General features: G+C 35.2%; 1 protein-coding gene across 3 annotated transcripts in view; it reads right to left on the bottom strand.

Moving 5' to 3' along the window:
* LOC120636305 overlaps window positions 1–23,681 on the bottom strand; it is a 30,767-nt gene that overhangs the window by 5,510 nt on the left and 1,576 nt on the right. The window contains exons 2-4 of one of the 3 annotated variants that reach the window (XM_039907729.1): window positions 9,420–11,428; window positions 1,352–9,306; window positions 483–937 (exon numbers count right to left, since the gene is read on the bottom strand). In XM_039907729.1, the coding sequence (XP_039763663.1) occupies window positions 483–937; window positions 1,352–9,306; window positions 9,420–11,409 (10,400 nt within the window). In that variant the 5' untranslated portion in view covers window positions 11,410–11,428. Of the gene's footprint in view, window positions 1–482; window positions 9,307–9,419; window positions 11,429–23,681 lie in introns of those variants that run through there. The other 2 variants (XM_039907731.1, XM_039907730.1) reach the window with 2 other exon arrangements.

Genomic DNA, 23,681 nt, shown 5'->3' with positions numbered 1-23,681 from the left:
CCTATTGTGCATCTTTTTTGATATATTAAAAAAAAACCTGCAAGTTCTATTGTCAACGTCAAGTCTGTGTGTTTGTAGGGATTTTAAGCAGCTACTGCCCGTGACACCTAAAAATCCCCTTGTGACCATTTATGTTCCTAGCGTTAGAAAGTACCGTCAGTGAATCTATATCACACTGCAAAATTTTGTCTCCATCAGTTTTGCTTTTAAGCTAAACTTATGCAACAAAGTTTACTTTTTACATATCGTGGGAACAATCCCCGGGTGCATTCTCAGGATAGAAAGCATGCCAGGAACCGTTTATATCCCCAGGGTTCAGTATCCTTTGTCCGTCTCCAGGATGCTTCTTCCTTCATCATCTCCACCAACTTTCGTATAATCGATTCAGTGGTTTAGCCGAACATAGGTTACAAACAAACAAACCAAGAGACACAATTTCACCTTGATAATAAGGGAATGGATAAAAGGAATCGAATGTATACCTGAGATTTGGATCCACCTGTATCTGAATTTGCTTTGCGGCTGCTGCTTGTGACCTGCATTTTCTTTTGATTTTGTCGAATTTATCTTCAAATATATCGATAGTATCATTTATGTCGGGGTACATTTTATCTTTTACATCTGAGTGTCGAATGTTCTTTGTTGGTACAGGTTCTTCTACTTCCTGAAAGTTAACTTTTCTTTGATAATTAGATGCAGTAGCTGTTGCTTGTGGAACTTTCTCTCTCAATTCGTCCGATGACTTTATCCGGAGGCTGGTAAATCCCTTAAGACCAGACGCTTTTTTAAGGTTTGAGATCAAGTCATTTTCCAAATTACGTACTTCATCACTTTCTAATATAGTTTTCGCCGTATTTGAATCCATGTCCTCGTCACATTTTATTTCGCGTTTGTCGCCCAGATTAACACTTTCCAATGCCAATTGGTCTTCACACGTCTGCGGACAATTAAAACTGTTACATTGTCGAACACGGTTATTTTCAGGTACATTTTTTTTATGTGATTGTTTTAACATTTCACAACAATCTAAAAATAACGCTTCGTCCCTACTTAACTTTCTCCGAGATAATTTTTGTTCTCGGATTGTATTTTTAACATCGGCTATAATTTCTTGTAATGTTGGTAAAATAATATCAGAAGTAGGTAAGCTATTCTTTTTCCTTTTGGCTATTTTATCCTGCAAAAATTTTAACTTTTCTAACTGTTGCCTATAAGCTATTAAATAATTTGGTTCCTCTTCAATTATTAGTGACTTAACTTTCAGTTCTACTTCACATAGTCTAGACACATGATATAAAGTCATTTGATGTCGCAAGAAATTATCAGATCTACGAAATGATTTCTTACATACTGTGCAAAATCTTGATTCATTCGGTGAGCAACTCTTCTTTTTTCTACCGCGCCTCGCTGCCTCCCGCCTCTTGGATGGTGAGCCCGACGATCCCTTTGAACATCTACTATCTTCTTTTCTGTTGTCCGTTGCATGCTTTTTACCACTACGTTCTTTTGTCGAAAAATAAACATCGTCGCTTTCCTTAGCCAAGGTTTCAGATATTTTTTTGGTTGCAAGCAAATTTGATTTACGAGGTTTCCTTTCAGAAAAGAAACCAAAGCTTTCCATAAATTGTTCCGATCGACGGTCTTTTTCATTATCAATTTTATCACTTGATATAATTTCCTCTTTTTTATTCATTAAAATTGATAGACTATTCTTTTTTCGTGTTTTTGATTTATCATGCAAGTGCTCATTCGAGTCATTAATATTTTCACTAGATATTTTGCAACCCATCGTAAGTGATAATTCTGCCAATGTTTTCTCTTTTTTCTCAGCATATATTTTTAAGGGTTCGTCACTTTTTGAAGATTCATCAGAATCACTACTAATATATTTGATGCTGTGTGTTTTTTCATTACAGTTAGTTTTAATATTTTTGTGACTGTGACATTTATCATTATCGCAAACAAGAATATTCTTATCAGCACTCGTTGAAGGTGCATGATCTGGAAATTCTATCGGTGAAATGTCTATAATAGCAGAAGGTGCAGTTTTACTCAATTTTCGTGTTTTAGCAGTAATAGATTTAAAAGGAATAAAAGTAATTTTTGGTGGTATTTCTTTTCTAACGAACGGTTCAGTTTTATCGGCCATATCTTCTAAGTCTATGTCATAAGGATCATAGAAATCGGACCCAGATGATTTTACAACAACAGACTTCGACCTTACACGTCTAGCAGGTTTATTGTAACAAGTAGTGATTCGAGTACTAACTATACTGTTATTTTCAGGTGTTTTTAATTCAATTGCCTTTCCAGTTTCCTCATTCTTACTTATTGTTGCAGCCACATTATTTTCAGTTTTATCATTAAGCTTACATTTCTTTGGCTTAGAGCTTGATAAGAAATTATGTCTTAATGGTGAACAAGATTTTCTTTTTTCAATTGATAGAAGTTTAGGACTCGTATTATTATAATTAAAATCAGAACATGTAGCATCACAGTCAATCATTACATCATTCTTGTCTTGTTTTACCAACTCTTTATCATTCAAAGGTAATGTTTCAGAAACCCTATCTTCATGTGAAAGAGTTACTTTAATTGTAATTTTTGCACCTTCGATAACTTTATTTTCTGTATTTATTTTATTTTGTAACTCTACATCAGTACGCTCAGATTTCATTTGATTTGACAATGATTTTTTCTTTTTTGATTTCCTTTTTGATACTAATAGTGTCCGTTTATTTTGTTGAAATTTTATGATGGATTCATTTTCAACTATTCTGACACTACATTCTGTAAACAACTTCGATTGCGACTCTATTTGATTTTTTTGTACTTTTGGAGCAATGTTTGAAATTATGTCTTTCTTGTCTTCGTTCAGAATTTTATTCAAAGGTTCTTTGGGGTTATTATCAATAATATTCGGGATGATATTTAAAGTCTTTTTATCTGACTTTTCTTCAAGAAGAGAAATAGTATTCTTGGATTCTTTCTGGTGATTTTCTTCAATAATATTTTTAATAGTATTATTTACAGAAGTTTTATGCAGATCATCTTCAATCGTATGAGGTTTAGTATTCAATATTGTTTTATGAACGTTGTCTTCCGTAACCAGTGGCATAGTACTCAAAGAAGTTCGATGTAGATTTTGCTCGTCATTATGTGGCAAAGAATTTAACAACGTCGTGTGAAGCTTTTCTTCAATAATATTTGGGATAATATCAAAGTTTTCTTCATCTTTATTTGCGATACTATTTAATGCAGTTGTATTAAGATTTTCTTCAACAATTTTTTTATTTGATGTTATTTTACTATGATTTGCTTCATCTAACAAAAGTTTTGAAAATATTAACTGTTTTTTGGTAAGTGGAGTTCTTTGTTCAACAGCATTATCTCTAGGAACGGGATTGACAGCCTTAGTTGAGTTACTATCGACAAATAATGATTTTCCACGTCGGCTACGTCTTAGAGGAACATTATTTGTTTCTTCCAACTCAATATCAGTAGCAGGATTGTCATCAGTAGCAGGACAAAGCTCCATAGTAACTTTTTTAGTTTTCGTCGATTTTAGACCACTTTCTTTAGGTTTCCCAGATTTATTCAAGTCAGAGTCTTGGTTGACTGCTACATCTGCATTGCAGATAACTACTTTACTTTCAGTACCTGAGTGATGTGGTGAAAAACACTTCTCAGTTGGAGACAAATTTAAAGAACTTTGAGGAAGATTATATTGAGAATCATTTTGATTTGCATATGGTCTTTCATCTTTATTGGTTTCTGTTATGGCATCTGTTGAATGGTCGCAATCTGTACTTATTTGTGTACTTTTTTTAGTCATATCTTTCTTTCCCGTTAGGTTCATAGAGTTCTTGTTGTAGTTATCTGAATTAACTATTGCATTAACAGACGGTGATCGATTAGGGTCTTGATCAATAGGTTTCAATTTAAATGATTCGTCAGAAGATTCCAATTTCTTACCTACGTCAGAAGACACATTGTTTTCTTTATTTATTTCATTTTCATAATCGTTTGTGGCAATAGTCTGATCTTTTTTATCAGAGAATTCAACAGTTTGCACGATGTTAAGACGTCTCCCTTTTCTAGCGTTTTTCTTACAGTAGGGTATCGTATCGATCAAATTACTTTCATTACACACTCTGTCTTTATTTGTCGTAATTTCGCTTATAGTCCCCGTGGGCGAATTTGTAATAGATCCATGTTTATCTTCTATTAAGGATTTATCATAATCAAGCTCTACAGACTTGTTATTTTTTTTAGTTTTCCTTTTCCTTTTATTTGCAGGTGGTTTACTTTGTACATCAATTTTCATAATATTCTGAGCATCAGGAGTTGAATTGGAATCTAGGTGTTTTTGTTTTACAATAACAGCTAATGAAACGTCATCTTCCGAGTCTTCATCTGTCACCGACGATTTTTTGGGAGTATCGGGCTGCGACTGGATTTTATCATTTTCTTTCGTAGATATATCATGAATAGTTTCAATATTTTTATTGCTATCAGAGGCACTGTTCTGAAATTTGTTGGATAATACATTTATTGAATCATCTTGAGTTTTGGTAGAATTGTCCTCAAAGGTAGAATTGTTCTCACAGGTAGAATTGTTCTCACAGGTGGAATTGTCCTCGCAGGTAGAATTATTCTCACAGGTAGAATTGTTCTCACAGGTAGAATTGTTCTCACAGGTAGAATTGTTCTCATAGGTAGAATTGTTCTCACAGGTAGAATTGTCCTCACGGGTAGAATTATCCTCACGGGTAGAATTTCCCTCACGGGTAGAATTGTCCTCACGGGTAGAATTGTCCTCGCAGGAAGAATTGTCCTTACAGGTAGAATTGTCCTCACAGGTAGAATTGTCCTCACAGGTAGAATTGTCCCCACAGGTAGAATTGTCCTTACAGGTAGAATTTTCCTTAGAAGTAGAATTTTCCTTACAAGTAGAGTTGTCCTCACTAACAGCAGTAGGGCCATTGCTATTAGGATTCAATTTAATTTCTTGTGAAACGGTAGACTTTACAAAATGTATTTTATCGGAGGATAATAATGTAGGAGCTTTGCCATCATCTTTCTCAACTATAGCTTTTTCATCAGGCGTCTTTTCCTCCATAGAAGATATACTTTGCATTTGAGACGTTTTCAGTATCTGACGTTGCTGTGTACTGCTTACCTCAGCCTGTTGTATAGCCATAGGACTAATGTTATCAGGATCTTTGCTTATCTCATCTTGCACATGAATAGTAAGCAGATTCTGGTTTTGTATTGCGGCCATCTTATTTTCAGCCAACATTGAGCGATGTCTTTCAGATGGTGTTTTTATACGAACAGCTCTTAAGCTTGCAGTTTTGTCATTACTTGTCTTGGCCACGTTCGATTTAGAAATGGTCGCTGTGGGAGTGACATCTTTAGCAGATACAGTGAGCGTATGCGTCTGAATAACCGATTCAATATTAGTTATGTCGACATTTCCAGACGAATTTTCATCAATAGTTAAATCAATTACCTTGTGTGGGTCATTATATTCTATAGTGTTTGTTAATCTTTTTACCGCCATCATATTTGGAGCAACATTTAATTGACTTAAATGAACACCTTTTGAGGGTGTTCTGTCTTCGGTTGACTGTGATTGCACGGAATATCGTTCGGACAATTGAGGTGTCGGTGGTGTTAGAAGTATCGAACTTGACACAGCAATTGGAGACATCTCTGGAAACTTATAGTTTTTAGAAGATGTAGGTATGGTATTACTCATTCGTCCATCCTCAGACTTAGTTTCAAACTTAAAATCATTTTCTATAAGAGTACTTGTATTTGCACTCGTTAGTAGATTTCTTACACCCTCTTCTGTGTTAGTGGGAGACACGGGTGACGTTGAAGTGGATACGTATTGAGGCAGCACGTTCAGAAGTTGGTTACGGTGATCAACAGGCATAGTGCCCAATATCTCCACAAGTTCTTTGGGTAACAAAGCGATTTTTCTAGCAGTTTCATGATCTTGATCTAAATTAGCAGTATCAGTATTACTAACAGTAACTGTTTCTACTTTTCTTTTATCAGTTCCCATTATAGAATTAGTTGTTGACGTGAAAGTATTAGACACCGGCGAATTTATGGGTACTGAAGTTTTATCATCAGAAAACGATTGTAGATTAAATGTGTCGGTCAATTTAACTCTCTCGGTTGGCAGGGCACTACACGCTGTTTCAGAGAATGATTCTATATTTGAAGTCCTCGAAAGTGTATCAACATTTGCGGTCATTGTGGTACACGTGAATGGGGAATGGTCAGTCTTTGTTACAGAAATAACATCGCTGGCTATTGTGTAAGCTGTAGTGGGCATTTCTTCATAGTCAGTTACATTCGTTTTTATATTCTGTGAGGAGTTGTAACTGATACCTTCATTCACGGAATTTGAAACTAAGTTTAACGGCATATCAGAATGCGAGTAATCAATTTGTTCGTAGTTTATATTTTGATTTATTGAAGTTTCATTCATTGGTATACCCAGTGATACTGGTGTCAGCGCTGTATTTGAGACCGCCCCAAAATGTTCTGTTGGATCACAATACATAATTGAAGTAGGAGGGGTTCGTATCGGCCGATCATAATGAAAGTTTATCATTTGATCAGTATTCATACAATTTGGCGCTTGTTGGGCATCATAGTTATCATAATGACAAACATTGTCATTCATAGCACCTGTTGGTACCATAAATGACCCACTCTTGGTAGATAAATCCGTTGGACCAATTTCTTCATTCGGTTCTGCATTATTTGAATACAGATGCAAAGGTTCTTCCATGATATTTAACCTATTCACGCCTCTGAACTCGGGCAAGTCAGCGGAAATCTGTTTTTCAACCACCATAACTCTGTGGGTATTTGGATCATAATACTCTTGCATCACAAAACACCGACCATCAGCATGTCTGATCGGGTGAGATAAGTCTCTCATATATTTCAATGGTAAACGTCTGTGACCTTCTGTCATTTTGTCATAGGGTGTAGGCATAATGTAATCGCTTCGGCTTAGTGATAAATCTGTAGGGAATTCTTCATCACGTCTGAAGGAGAAATCTGTAGCATTATCTTCTATTACTTGATCACTAACTAATTCAGAAGGTAGTGGTGTGTATCTCGATTGATAAGTCTCATGAAGTGCGTAGTTGATACGCAAATCGACTATGTCATCATTGTTTCTATTCGTGTCTCTGGTGATCAAATGACCCAAATTTCTGTTTGATAAATCTAAACTCTCATAAGTGTCATAAGCTGCGACAGAAAATTGTTCTTGTGTTGCGTATTGTTGTGTGCGGTGCTGAACCGGATTTATGTTGTCAAATATTTTGTTTGATAAATTTAATGGGTCATTCAGGTCTCTTATATTTATCGGCTCGGCTTCGATATTGTTGTTAATAATGTATTGTACAGGAGAAAATCCATTATTACTCGTATACTCTACGATAGGTGTGGCGGCTACGTTCTGTGTGTGATGTTCTAGCGGAGAGTTATTTACAGGTAGTATTCTTTGTTCTATATTAAAATTAGTTGGTATATCTTCTGGCATAGCTCCTTGAGGATAAGCATGGATATTTGCTGACAAATCTCTACTTTCGATTAAAGCCGCTGTATTACTTGATTGGACACTTTTTTTATGACGCTTATCATTGTTTCTTTTTGTAGATGTGGGATTTGTGGATTTATTTCGATAACTTTGTTTGGTATTAGTACTACCCATTTCTGCAATATTTTTTTCATACGTCGAACTATTCTTATTCAGTTCGTTTCGGTTTTTAGCCCTGGATCTCGTTGTTTGATTTTTGGTAGTTGCTTTATTTTTTTGGCTAGTTTTGCGGTTAGTTTTCTTAGGCTGCTGGTGAGTTGATACACTTGGATAGTGCTGATATTCAGCGAATTTCGCTAGTTCATTGCTTTTACTTAATAGTTCAAGACTCATAGCATGTTGAAGCAATAGTTCATCGGTGGATACAAGAGAATTTCGGCGACGTAATTCACGTTTGTTATAATTTTCGGTAATATTCTGTGCAGCTAACATTTGAGATCCATAACAAAACTGCCTCCATTGGAGCAATTCGTTACAAGACAACATTTCTGCAGTTTGGTTGCTTCGGGGACTCTGTCCGCGTCGTGCGGAGCTAGATCTGCGGGTTGTCTTACTCTTGGTACTCACACTTTGCACATTATCTTCAGTAGCTTTTATTGGTATTATTGGCGCCGGCTGATAATCTGGTGGTGTGACTTGTGGGTAATCGATTTTTAATTCAGTCGTAGAATGTCGTCGCTCTGCAGTCACCGGCTCTGGTGCCAGAGGTTCATCATCCCCACACTGAACAGAGACATGACCTGGCAATATACTTGTATTTGGTTCTACAAGTTTATTCCTCAACATCGCTATACAATCATTTAACTTTTTTCTTGGTTTAGCCAGCTTGTTTTTCTGAAGGGCTTGAAGATCTATCGGTCGAGGATTGTCAAAGTGTAAAGGTGGTTTATCTAACTTGGTAACAACAGCTTCATTTTCAAAAAGCATTCTTTGCCCAGCTGGTAAATGTTGATTAACATTGTTACATTCCTGCTGGACCAAAAATAGATGATGAAACTGCACAGACTTGTCGTGAGTCTCAGAGCTTGCAGTCAGACTTGCGATTGAATGCTTAAGAGGGACATTTTGTGGTGGAGCAAAAGGTTCCCGATTGTTGTTACCCTGGCCGTTGTTAGCTTCGGGAATTTGGTTGTCTCTGTTATTGGAGTTATTGTTGGATCGGTCACCGTGTTCTCTGGAATTGTTAGAACCATCATTTAGGTTTATTCTCTCAGGATTGTTTTCAATAGACAATTGGTCTATTTGAATATTGCCTTTCCCACTGTCTGTCAGAGGAACTTCCCCATCAGATGGTACACTTACGGTTCTGTCTTTTTGTCGGGCAATTTTTCTTTGAGATTTATGTATAGTATTTTTGGTGAAAATATCCTTTTTACGTAATATTTTGGATGCCACGCGAGTAACAGCGTTTTTAAACGGTCTTAAATGCGGACGGTTAGGATCGTTTAAACTCTTTTTGGAACCTTCAGCGCCTACACTCGCACCACTGACATGTGTCGAAATAGCTTCTTGCGATTTTTTGGTTTCTTCAATCATTCTCTTTTTCATGACTAGTTTGTTTCTTGGATTTTGAAGATTTCTTCGAGGACGTAATGTGGGATTGGCTGGTTTTACCATAACACGGTGTCGTTTAGGAGGTAAATCCGCTAACATTTTTCGTATGGTCTCGGCTGCAATTAAAAGATATAATTAATTCTTAGAATGTAGCTACTACTAAAGGAAATTATCAGATTGAAAGAAGACCAATTTTATAATATAATAGCAATAAATAGAAGATACATACCATCTCCGACCTCAGTTCTCCTTCTCGGTCTGGATCTCATGTGAGACTTGCGACTGTGCCCCGTTCGAATATCTTTTCTTATCTTATCGCGTATTGTGTTATCAGGAAGACGCGTGCGTCGCTTGCGAACTCCGAATGGTCGATATCTACATTTCCTACGAACTGCAGGCGCATCTCCCGCACAGTCAAGCATATGTTGATGCAAATCTTCAAGCGAAATTGTCTTTTTACACTTTGTGCAATCTCTTAATCCGCGAAGAGGGCGAGATCGGTTATTCATCTGTCTCGGTGGCACATACAAGTGCTTTAATATATCAGAGTTCAGAAGCACTTCTCCGACAATTTCATAGTGTTGTATCTGAGCGTTTGGGTGCCGCATGGATATATGAGAGGAAAGAGCTTTGGAGTCGTGTGTTTGTGCCCCACACGCGCAGCAAACGTAGCAACGCGGCCGAACCCACTCTCCACTTAAAACTGCCGGCTTCAGGTCAAAGCTTGATGTAGTGGGTATCAACCCCAGAGAGGCAGGGAACTCCACACTCGACCTTCTAGGCGCTGGAGGGCCCCTAAACTTGACTACCTGAGATGAAGTTGCTGGCAAATCTCTACTTTCGAGTATTTCTTTCAACTCCTTTCCTATTATGCTTTTTCTTTCAGTCTTTTTTTGCACTGGTGTTTTATTGAATATTATTTCAAACTTGCGCCTCATGCATAACTGAGTCCATATATCCAAACTGGAAACTAATGATATAATACAGTTATTGGTGTGAGAGTCGCGTTTGATGTGTTCAGGGCTCATGAGGCTTTTATCGCTTTCAAGATTGTCCCATTTCCATTTGTGTTTGGGTGCTATAGCCCGCGGCATGTATCCATCGAAGCCATTACGTGAGAACTGCTCACATGCCAATAATATTGGAAATCCTTCAACGGTATTAATCGCAACGATGTTTTTAGCTTTTCTGGTTTTTATTGTATTCTCCGGGTCAGGATTAAAATTGCAGGAACCATCAAGAAATTTGGACAAGTTTTCTTGAACATTGCTTGCCACCTTTGAATAAAAACTTGTATCGAAACATTTCTCGAATTTTTGATGAGCTTCGTCGTTATTTTTTAACCATTCCCTGCCATGTGATTCCCCTGTCCGAGGGGATCTATGAACGACTCCTAGCCTCGAGAGTATTTGGTCGGCGTCAGTGCTTTGAAATGAAAAATTTGGTGGAATTCTTTTGTTCCATTGCAAGTCGTCTAATATGATTACTGCATTCTTTTCTATGACAGTGCCGTTTACTAAACTCTTTCCAGGTGGCAAAATGAAATTCGTAGTTATGTTATCTTCTATGTCAGCGAGGTCATGGCCGTGAGAAGATTTTAGTTCGCAGGAAATTACGATACCGTTAAAGCCATGTTCATTTGAAAATTCGTTGTTATCGTCCCCGAAGTCATTCCGCCCGTTGATGTTAATACTCTTTTTTAAGATTTCTTTTTGGCGTAATTTGTTACGGTATGGTAACTCTTGTTTTTCGCAAATGTTGAGTTTATGTTCTGCTAACTCGGTAGTTGAAGGGAATCTAGTGTGACAACCATAACAAGCGAAGTATTGGTTAGGATGGTTATCAACCATATGACGTATAATGTCATTAGCATCTTTTTCAACGTGGGTGCAGAAGAGGCATGTGATCGTGCTGTCCAGTTTTGAATTCGAAAGATGTAAGCGATGGACATGTTTGGAAAGAGCCTTATCGGCGAAAAAAGTTTTATCGCAATAGGGGCAAAGAGTTTGAGTTTCAGGTGAGTCAGCCTTCGCAGTGAGATCATCTAGTTTATTTGAAGACGCTTTGGAGGGGGTGCTTGTTCTCTTGGGTTTGTCCAGAGCTGGTTTGGTATCGAGCTTGCGGATGTTCTTAGCAGTTTTGGGACTAGGTATATTAGATTTTCTGGGTCTCAATCTTCCATTCAAACCAGACGATGGTTCAGCGTCACCCGTATTCATCGTGTCCGGTTCCACAGTCCTAAAATAGTTACAAAAAATTATTATGTTAAATAGCACCTACACAATGTCGTAAGTTATAACGTAAACCGGAAAAGGATCAGTCATACTTTGGTTTGAGAGACTCGTAGCTCATTGGAATAAAACGTGTGAATGATAACTACGTTAAATAACATTATTCAATAGCTTTGAAAAAGATAGCCATAGCCAAGATAGCTTCCTTATAGGTTGTCGATTTGTTTTTTTTTGTATGTAGGTTCGGGCATAGCTGCATAACTTTGACATATCTAGACCGATTCACAAAATTCTTTTTTTTTGTTCGAAAGGGGTTTATTCCGAAATGGCCCCTTTTAAGTTTTACATGAAAAGATCAAAAAAACGTCTTTCTAAATTAATGTTATACCAACTAAAAAGTAAATATTATTTTGTATGAATCTAGTTTTCATACTTGATTTCCAGTTGCGACAAAATATGCTTCTACTTTTAACTTTGAAAGAAATTTTGTGTGTACATTTACTGAATATAACCCATTAGATTTCACCGATAGCAGCAATTGCTAATTTGCTGTTATTTTTTGAAGAGTTCGTTGGATATTCATCATGAAACTCATTATCAGATATATATGAAATTTCAATGCAACCATTTTGAAATAAACCCCTATTGAATAAAAAACGGACTATGCAAATATGTGTATGGAATATCGGTCCATCTGCCCGATCATACATTAAAAAAAAAAACGAATTGATAACCTCCTCCTTTTTATAAGCCGGCTAAAATGCTTTTTTTTTTACTTTACAGGTTTTACTAAGGGTTTCTATAGTTTTATTTTTGAACCGCCCAAATTATTGATAAATAATCTGTAACTAGTATTTCTTATAAATCATCAATAATAATTATCCGTAAATTTAATTACTAATTCATAAGTTATCTTCTGAGTTACGGAACGTTACGATTTGGACGGTTTTTTTTTAGAACTTTATTGCTATGCACCCAAATAGGTTCGTAATGCTATTACGAACAAAAATACTCTAACAGTTAAGGAACATATATGATATGAAAATGTAAATATAGTCAAAAAAATTGAGTATATACATGTATGGGAATGACTTTTACAAAGTGTGATATTATTGGATTTGACGTCACCACAAGAATATAATGCGGTATGTATGAATGTGGTATTGAATATTTCAATAACATCGAGGGGAATGTAATGTAAAATCCAAAAACTCAAACATTTCAACACAGCATACAATAGAGACAAAATTCTTAGGCATTGGTATCAATATAAAAATTACAACTAAATGTTCTGCCCCGTAGGTCTAGTGGAAAGCATGGTCGAGAATAAGAGTGTTACCAGGGCAGAACAATTTTTTTTAAGTAGGTACCGAGTTTTTCAGTAAATCAAAACCCGTAATTATCCGGATGATGAGTGATCATCATGATACATTTATGTTGCGGTAATAATTGTTAAGGTACAGGCCTAGGAAATAGCGTTGGAGTTTTAACGAGGATGGGGAGTGTCTACATTCTACGCGTAGATGATGATGAATAATATTTATAAAATACAAATGCCATCCAATGGTTATAATAAAATTTTGTTTCAAAGAAACGTGTTTCGTATGTTTTAAAAAAAATTGCAAAAGGTTTTTATTTTTCAGCTTCGTTTCGATAAATCCTTTTCCATTTTTCCTTTCAGTGTTGTTTATACGATCGAGAAATTGCAAAGTTAAAGTTTACTGTGTAATTTCAAAAAACATACAAATTTGTTTCGATAAAAAGTGTTTCGTAAGATTTAAAAAAATGGCAAAAGTTTTTTTATTTTTGAACTTTATTTCGATAAATCTTTTTCCATTCTTCCATTAAGTGATGACTGACTGACTGACTCACTTACCTTAGGCATGCTCGTGCGAAGACCTGCTAGCTAATTAATTGAATAATACTCAAAACACATATGATATTATTGACTTATCAAACACACATCTCCAAATTAATTAAACAACATGATTGTTTAAATAGGGGTCTGACCGCATGGGAAATAAATAAAATAACACAACACGGCTGGAATCTTTATTTTAAGAAAATACACCTTACTTCCTTTGATAAACAGTATGCTATAGCAATTATTTTTCAGTGGTCGACAAAAAGAATTAATGAAAAACGATACTGATAAAATATTAGCACAAATAGTCGAAAAAGTTTGCTTGCAGCATGTTTCCGATGTTTTATTGTAGAGAATATTTATTATAATCAAATTGTTAAATAATTATAAACTTTTTTAATGACATTTTTCATTAGTACTTTTTGTTATTTACCACTTGTCGGTGCACGTTCGCAATTATAGGGTAGTTTGCGAATGTCTTAGCTAACCTCTTTATGAAGCTCAAATTTGTCTACAGCAAGAGTCAGTACAGAAAATCAGTCGTACATAATTTCTACAGTTTACTTTATTTATTTATTTTTATTTAAACTCTTTATTTGTACACCACTACACAGTTAGGAAAATAAAGGACGAATAGAGAGAAACACAAAAAAAAACTGGAGTAGAATACAAAAGGCGGCCTTATCGCTAAAAAGCGATAAGGCCGCCGGATACTTTAACTGTAGAAGTTATATTGTTTCGGTACTCGAAAACGAGGCATCAATTTCAAGCGTGCAAACTTAATACGTTTTGTGGGACTACATCAAAACCATTTAGATTTAACTATTTCAATTATACATAATATGCCACTGAAAGTTGAAAAACTATGCAGCTAGCGAACGAAAAGTACGCAACTGATATTCAATATGAAGAAATATTTAAATCTTATGCCGATTAATAAGTTTTTAAAATGATCATCTCATATGAAACCTAATTCAGTTCCGTGAATACAAATATCATGAATTGGGTGAGCTCTCTCACTCACGCACCTCACACATTTCGCCGTGAGATCTAATCTACCATTTAAATCATTAATTCACAAATAAGTGAATCTCTCGGAGTATATCTACGTGATGAAATCGGAAATGTGGAGATCCGTAGAAGAACCAGAGTTACCGACAAAACTCAACGAGTCACGAAGCTGAAGTGGCAAAGAGCGGGGCACACTGGTAAGCGCAGCGGTGGTCGGCCGACAGACGACATTAAGCACGTCGCAGGTAGTCGTTGGATCCAAGCGGCACAAAACCGTCCAATTTGGAACTCCCTACAAAAGACCTATGTCCCGCAGTGGACGTCTTATTGGTTGATATGACGATGAGCTAGGAACGCTTTTAATGTTTTACAGGATGGCCTAAAATGTTTTAATAAGAGGAAGGTTGAGTTTGAGTGTTATTTACTCCTCGAAGCCACAGTGGTGGTGTGAATATCGGATGAGACTTTGTGTGAAGAAAATGTGTTAACTACGCTAACGAAGTCGCGAGGATCCGCTGTTTAATACGCATGCTGTGACCCTAAAAATCAGAGGCTGGGGTTTCTCCACGCTTTAAATTTGATCCGTTACGTATTATATTTAAGGTTGTTTCATAAACCTACTTTTCATATTATTATAGAGATTTTTAATGACACATGAGAGTATAAGATACGGTTAATTGCGAATGGGGTACGCGCCCCTATGTACGCGAGCTCTATATTCGTACTTGACCTCGAATCTCTCTAGGTTTCCCGTTTCCGTTCTTTTGTAGCAGTCCGTGCGTAATGGCATACGGCATACCTAATTGAATCGGAAAACGTGGATTTAATATCATTCAGTTGTATGAAATTAATATCAAAAACATTTAAATTGAATAACGTGAGGTTATATTTTTATTAGAAGTTAAATTCAATATTCATTTCAATTTTTTTTTTATTAATCTGTTTAAGTATTATTTGGTACAGCAAGTAAAATACTAACTAAAGAGATTTATAGACCATACCAAATCAGATAAAATACAGACCCAGGGCAAACCCAGGAGCTCCGACTTATGAGACCACAGCGACACCACTGGGTAAAGGAAGTGAACAAAAAATAGGTACAAAGCTCGGGATATAATGTAAATGTTAGTTAGTCGGTTTACACAAAAAAACACACACTAGCTAGCGAATAAAAGCTCATTTTATTATTTCGTGGTCTCATAATGAGGTAACACAATAGTATATTGTACAACAAGTGCTATTCCATCTGCTTTTCACTTCGATTGCGAGGAAATGAAACAATTGAATACACTATTGTACCTACTAAACTATTGTTTTGTAAGTTAATGCTTCTTTAATTAATTAAAATAAAGTGAAATTCGATATCATTGTAATCGAGACATTACTTTTTAACAATTTTTTTTTGTATTCTTATTTTTATTATTATTTCTACATTGGCCGGTCAGATTCAAGTTTACCCACAGCTTATTGTATTTTTATGCACAAGGGTATTAAAACCTTTTTAATCTGCTTTTCGCTTACACCGAGTGGTATTACCAAAGTATCGATCAGTCGTTTTTGCATCTCAAACTATGTATCGTTAAAGTACAGACCCGATGTCACTTTTTATTAGAGTTTAACATCCTTCTGATTTTTGTTTAAAAAAGTTATATCAAAAAACCTGAGCTACAGATTTGTAGGCTAAATGCCATACAAATAATATCAACATTACTCCGATGGAGATTCTTGCTCCATACTCGAATACAGAACTTTAATAGGACCATCTAACCCCCACTTCACCCCATCAGGGGTGGATTTTGATCAAAAATTCTGTCCTTTGTCTCAACTACATTTAAAGCTTTGCAGTGCTTTAAAATTTTTACATCACTCAATTTTTACACCACCACCCCTAAAGTGGGTTTGAGAAAAGGCTTTTCAGGAACAGGAATTTCTTTTTGTACCACCCAACCCATATTGTTTTCCATGTTGGCTAAAACTATTTCGTATTAAGCTTTAAAAGGTACCTATTTTCTAAATTTCGGATTTGTAAACTTCCATCTCCTAATTTACAATCTAAGGTACCAAGGTAATATAAAAAAATAATTACAATGATTATCCCAAAAGGTTGATATATCTGTATAAAGAAACAAGATTTCCTTACAAAGTCAAAGTCAAAGTCAAATATTTCTTTATTCAAATAGGCACATAGATGGCACTTTTGATGCGTTATTATATACAAAATGTGTACATAGCAGTGAGTAGTGATGGCGATAATTACAATCGTAAACTTAAAACTAAAGCTACGAGGGTTCCAATCGCGCCCTGGTCTAAGAAGAAGCCCACAACAAACTTAGCCGGGTGTTCTTTTTGTTATCACCATCTCACATTGTCATTAGAAAATATTTAAGAAGCAACCTGGTTAGAGCAATTGTTTACACCCAAACTTTTTTATCGTTTACGTAATCCTTTATACCTACTATAACTAGCCGTTTCCAGTCCGCTTCGCTGGGCGAATTGAAAAAGGAAATAAATTACATTTTATGTTTCATTTTTATTTATTTTTTTCATATTTTTATTATTCTCCTTTTTTTTATTTTTGTATGAACATATAGGCCCCGCGGATAGAACTGTAAGCATCGATATTGTTTAGACGTACTCAAATTCCAAATTCCATCGATTTAGCCTGTATCTTTCATCCAGGTGATTTTTCTCACTAATATTCATTGTAACTTTCAATGTGCAATCATTTCCGTGCCTTTCTTCCAAAAATTAATAATAATTGACATGAAGAAAAAAATTTGAAATGAGCATTGAAAGTTTAAGTTAAAGTCATTGCAAGTCTCATATGTGAAGTTGAAATCTGTCTAGGTTCAAGTGCGACGAATTTTCTGTTAACTAAAATTTTCTCCGTGACATCAATTTTTTATAGAAAATTAATTGTGCATGTTTTTTATGAATTCTATTGGAATAAGTAACTAAATTTCTTTTCCACATCTCATGTGCTTGGAAAATGCATTCATTTTAATCTATTACATTTCCGCGATCCCGCAATAAAAGAATTCGTCGGTTATGTAGTCTGCAAAAGTAAAATGAATGTAAAATTCTTAGTCCGTTGATTGGATAGCTACATGTAAAGTTAAGTTTTTGAAACCTCTCAATGACTTTTTCTCCGCTGCCAAAAAGACGATTGTTGTAAGGAAATACACGAATATCCCTACATACACGAAGATCCCCACCAAATTTGGAGTCTGTAGAAGTTACAGGTTAGAAATAAAAATTTTAGATTTTAACACCCACCCCCGCAATTCCTGTCGGAAGTAGACTTTATTGAAATCCATTTTGAGATGTTCTTTATGTGAATAATACAAGATTCCTACCATATTTAGAATTTTTAGAAGCTATATTTCGAAATTGAAATTTTTTATTGTTAACACCCACCCCCGCGAACCTTATTGGAGGTGATTCATTGTAAAATCCGCTCGAAGATCATTTTTATATTACATATAGAATACTCTCACTAAATTTGGAGTCTATAGGAGCTATCGCTTGGAAATTGAAAATTTTCATTGTTAACGCCCCCGCAATCTTCTTTGGGGTGGGATATCGTAAAATTTGTTCTAATCATTTTTACATCACTTATAGAAAATTCCTACAAAATTTGGAGCTTGTAGGAGCTTTAGCTGGAAAATTAAAAATATTAATTGTTAATACCCACCCCCGCAACCCCCTGTGGGGTGAGCTATCGTAAAATTCGTTCATAGCCTATTTCTACACCTCTTACAGAAGATTCCTACCAAATTTGAAGTCTAAAGGAGCTATAGTTTAAAAACGGGAATTGTTCATTGTTAACGCCCCCGCAATCCCCTTTGGGGAATGAATTTCTTAAAATCTATTCATAGCTGACCTCTACATAGCAAAAGTAATATTCCTACCAAGTTTCACGTTTCTAAGTCTTATGGTTCCCGAGATTTCGTGGTGAGTGACTATATAGATGGGAATTCTTCGATTATCATCGAAATTTTTAACTTTTTATCGGGCTTTTTTAAAATTTTCTTACATACAAAACTTTCTCCTGACAATTCTGAAGATAAAAAAAAAGCCCAATTGGTCCAGCCGTTCTCCACTACCGTGAGTAGATTCTTAGCTGAATGTAAAAGAACATTATCCGTTCAGTAAACTCCGTTGAAATCCATGAAAACAAAAGAATCAAGAGAAAACGTTTTTATAAGCGGGATAAATGTTCATAAAAGTAAAACAGCAATAAAAAAAATGAAGGAACGTTAGAATTCGAAAAATAAATAGCCATAAACCATCTAGGAAAAATTTCGCATCGAATGGTGGTAGTTTCATGTCGATACGATCAGTGGTTTAAGCGTGATTGAGCCTCAAAGGAACACCATTTTCATTATATATATATATAGAAGATAGGACTTTTCTATAAGCTTTCGCTTAATACAAACTTTGAACTTCTTTAGTGACATCCCCAAGATATCAACCGGTAATTTATTGTAAAATTGTATACGAACTTCCAACCCCTATTTTATTCCCTTAAGAGTAGAATTACCAAATATCCTTTCTTAGCTGACAAATTCTTCTTATACACTACCCGCTTCCTAAAGGGCATTGCTCGTGGACTGGCCCAGGATTTGGCGGCGTGTCACATGTATATTTAATCCAAAAGAAATGTCAGATTTCTTTATGGTTATTTGTTTTTATCAACATTTCTTTTACCCTACCATTAAAAAACTCAATAAATAATTGATTTATTGACTAAATTATTTTGCACCTACAAAATAAAACCTTAATGTTGCCAGATATCGGAATTGTATTTCAATCAATTATTTATTAGAAATCGATTCAAAAATACCGATACTTTTTGACTAATTAAAATGATTACCTACTAATAATAATATTCAAACTTCAAAATAATAATAAAACATCTAACTACTTGGTTGAACGAATAACGTGAAATCGAAAATTGCTTAAATAATTACGTCCTAAACTATAAATGATTCAAATATAATTTTTCCAAAAAAAAAAATTATGCAATAATGAATACTTATTATGATATTATTTAATAGTAAAAACGACGTCAAAAATCGATTTCAAAAATCGAATGTCAAAATAGTTATATCTAGCAACACCATATATTAACATTCGGCCGGTTGCGGCAAGTTGTTTTTGTTTACATCATATATAATAATAAGATATAACCTCAATTTCAGCAACTTAAACAAAGATTCTCTTAAACCTGGGTGAATAAATCAAAATAGTTTGCAGAATTTTGAAATATAATTGTTTTTCTACGTAATAAAATTAAAACCACCGGGACATAACAAACTGACAATAGGGGCCCAAAGCTCCTAAGAAAATGGGCAATGTCCTTTCAGTTTTTATTTTTTTTTACATGATTATTGGTGGTGTTTTGTTGCTATAGCAAACTAGTTATTATATTTACTTAATCATCGCTTAAAGCTGTATTATTTCAAAAGAACTATTTTTAAGATATATTTTGACTTCCTCAATATTGAGATCAGTGGCGTGCCTAGGGTTTTGAGTTTGAGCAAGCCCAGTTACCTAAAGGACAAATTTAACTCGTCATGATCTCTAAGTCACCATTCTTGTTGTGCTAAATGACAAACCATATCAACAAATCTTTGAAAAATACTAGGTACGATTAAGTCAGCACGCGAATTATGATAAAGAAGTTTCTATGCAATGTTTGCCAAAATTAAAAAGTAATCATAGAAATCCCAAGTGTTTCTTTAAGTTCTCTGCTCTCTTTAATTCTTATGATGCCTGGTAATTTATGTCGTAACCAGCCGCGTTCCAACCGTTCTTTTCATTAGAAAAAAAATATGCAAAGTCAACAAACAATTTTTAAATTTGAAAAAATTACCTGTTGTTCGCCAGTTGTTGTTTGATTTCGCCACAGAAACATATTTAAGAATATTTACTATAATTTGTAAGAAAACAAACCAGTAAAATTCACTATTCAACTCAAAAAAAAACAATAATAAACTCCTAACTAGTTGCTAATCAATAATAATGAATCTGTCAAGTGTCAACTAGTTGTAACGCAAATAATACCACGCGTGAAGTTGTTCCAATTCGCTCGCTGGTCTTCTTCACTAACTTCAACTCGTAATCTGGCATTTGATCTCCATACTAAATTATTAAATAATTTAGATTGTCTCTGCTAAATACATTGAAATTTCTATGAGAGAGAGCAGTAAAATTAAAGCCCCGTATAAGCAAATGAGTGTGAGCGAGACAAGGCGGGACCTCCGATCGCGTACGAAGACACGCGAAGAGCGCTATAGTGATAATTCGGCGCGGCGCCGCGCCGTTCGTCTGGTTGCTACCACAGAGTCTACCTGCCAGAGTAACGTAGTGCTTGCAGTAAAGTAGGCAAAGAGTATATACATTATTGAGCAAAAGTTAAAATTTTTTATTTATATCCTCATTGCTATCAAGTTTTAATTATTTTGTTAATTTCATTTCGGAATAGTCGAGAAAAATTTAAAAGAGATATTTATTGTAACGCAAGCCCGGCTTTTCGGCTTGTATGGTAGTACCGCCACTGATTGAGATATTACTACTTCGAGCGAGTACATACCACTACTACAGTTTTGTAGTAGTGCCCTAACTTCATCATCATCATCATCAAGGCACGGCTCTCATCTAAGAATGGGAGGGGTATAGGCCGTAGTTCACCACGCCCCCCGAGTGGAGATTGGTAGACTTCAATAAATCAAGGAGAACTCTCAAGCGTACAGGCTCCCACAATGAGAAGGGGTTAAGGGCGTAGTCCACCACACCGGCCCAGTGCGGATTTGTGGACTTTATACACTTTTGAGAATATTATGTAGAACTCAGGCATGCAGGTTTCCTCACGATGTTTTCCTTCACCGTTGAACCAAGTAATATTTTAATTACTTAAAACTTACATAACTTCGAAAAGTTACCCAATCTCCGCTTCTCCTTTATCCTTAAGGCAAGTGATTTTTAATTGCATAGATTAAAAACGCACATAACTCGCTATTCATTGAAGCAGTGATAACCTATTTATTACAAAGGTTGCCTGTAAGAGATTGCTTGCAGCAATAAGGCCGCCTTTGCGTGTCTACATTGTTTACTGTATACTCCTTACTGTTTCTTTTCCTGTGTGTTATACGTGCAATAATGTGTTTATTCTTCTTCTATTTATTAGGTCTTCGACCAGCCTTTCGGGGCACCGAGTAGGATTCCCGACAAGCAACTTCATTTTTTAGAATTATGTAAAAGTATTTATATTTGCCTAACATGATCTGCCTGCTTTTGTGATACGCCCCTGTCTATACGCCAAGCACAAATAATTACATCATGCTTAAGCAAAAAATATATATTTTCGACTATAATATTAAAGCGCACTTGAAAAGGTGGTAACTGTAAACATCCATAAAAGAATGCATTATACTCGTATTACAGAAATGTTTTTAATTTTAAATAATGTATAAGTACTTCAGTTTTTAGATAAATGGAATCTAAAAAATTGACAACTCTAACTTGAAATTTTTTTTTTTATTCAATATATAAGCTATTTTAATATTATCTATGATCATAAATTTTTATGTGGCCATAGTAATTTCCGATCATATTTAACTTTAAATGCAAACACAGCTTGTGTTACGGTTGTATAAGTATTGATGTGAGGACAATGTTGAGGACACAAACTGTAATGTTCGATAAGTTTATCATATTATCACTTGCCCCCAAAATGTGAGTGCCCCAATGAAGTTGAAAATGACACGAGTTCAGAGGAACATGAGTTCAGAGAAGTGCGACCACAAACACAGAAAAATTAGATTTTTGTTTAAAAGATATACAATAAATTTAACTTTTACTCCACAACCGGACCGGACACAGAATAACCGGAAACTCTTTAACTTAGTTTAATTCTTTGTAATGTAGCAGCATTTTTTATGGCACTAGATACCTAGAACATTACTGTAAAGTAAAATATAAAAATCCACAATGTTCCTTTCTACTATACAAAGTGAATATATATACAACGTGTAAATTAGGAGATTATATTGAAGGATGCATAAGTATATTTCATAAGGAATCAAAAACATTAATGTAAAAGAATTAAATGGAAAGAAGCATATTTATTTTGTCCATACAAACGTATTCCAAACATTTTAAGTGTTTGCGTATGACAACCCTATTGAAGATAGAAGACCGGCACGCGCATAGTACCTACGCTAGGCAACGCGTAACTAATAAATTGACAGGAGTTCATGATTTTAATTTTGCGTGTGATGCTGTATCTGTGAGGCTGTATCTGATTTCTTTCAGTTCGGTTTCACAGATAAGTCTCAGAGTTTTCATTTCCACGTTGTAGTAAGTTAAAAGTAAAGTTTGAAGTAGCTAAGTTAAGTTTTAATTGGAACCGCATTTATTGTTTTTAGTTTGCATGACGGTTGGATTGATTTTAAATATTTATTTAACGAAGACAAAAGATAAATGTCAACTAATGCTCATCAGCTTTTATAAAATATTGCTTAATATACGGGGACATTGGACGTTGGGGAGTGCTCTCGGTACTTCATTATTATGACTCCGATTGCTAATTAACAATATACTATAATCGAATACCCGTGAAATACTGTGCATCTGTGACGCATACTTTTCAGGTGGTCCCATTTAAATTTTATCGAAATCGGTCGAGCTGTTTTTAAAAAATCAACAATAATGTAACCCAAAGTAGCAGATTTGGTTTTTCTCTTTAGTTCCTGCACGGCTAGCATGGGCAGGAGACAATAATATCCCCGGTGAAAGGATATAAATTTATCTTCTCCCACGGCATTATTAACTCTCAGAGAACATTGCGTCCTGTCTAGACCAAATGGTGATTTTCGAAAGAAAATGTTACACAGTTACAATAAAATGGAGTGTTTACCATGATATTCTCGAAGTCACGTGAACACTTACAATCTAACTTCGACCTAAAACCCTTCTCATTCTAAGAGGAGAACCAAGCCCAATAGTATACCAGAAATAGGTTGATTAATATGATTAAGATGATCACTATAAAAAATATCCTAATCACTACAAGTGTGTCTATAATACTTAAAGAGTTCCGCCGATTTCTCTAGGACTCCACAAATAGATCTTCACCGGATGACAATGGGGCCACTTAGGAAATATAAAGTTTCAAAAAAAAAAATACCATTTCGGTTAATAAATGACTGAGTTCTGCCAAATAATATAAAAGCCAACCGTATTAGGAAAATCCTCCTCCTAAGAATCCTTCACTAGATAGATGATGTATCCGAATACTAATTCTTAAAATACAATGCTGAACAATTACATAATACGCTAAGAATCCTTGACTAGATGGGTTATCACCAACAATCAACAA

This window comes from Pararge aegeria, chromosome Z (genome assembly GCF_905163445.1).
Source record: "Pararge aegeria chromosome Z, ilParAegt1.1, whole genome shotgun sequence".
Classification (NCBI taxonomy): Eukaryota; Metazoa; Arthropoda; class Insecta; order Lepidoptera; family Nymphalidae; genus Pararge; species Pararge aegeria.
Note: the sequence above shows the minus strand (reverse complement) of the source record. Positions and strands in the feature narration are given on the sequence as shown.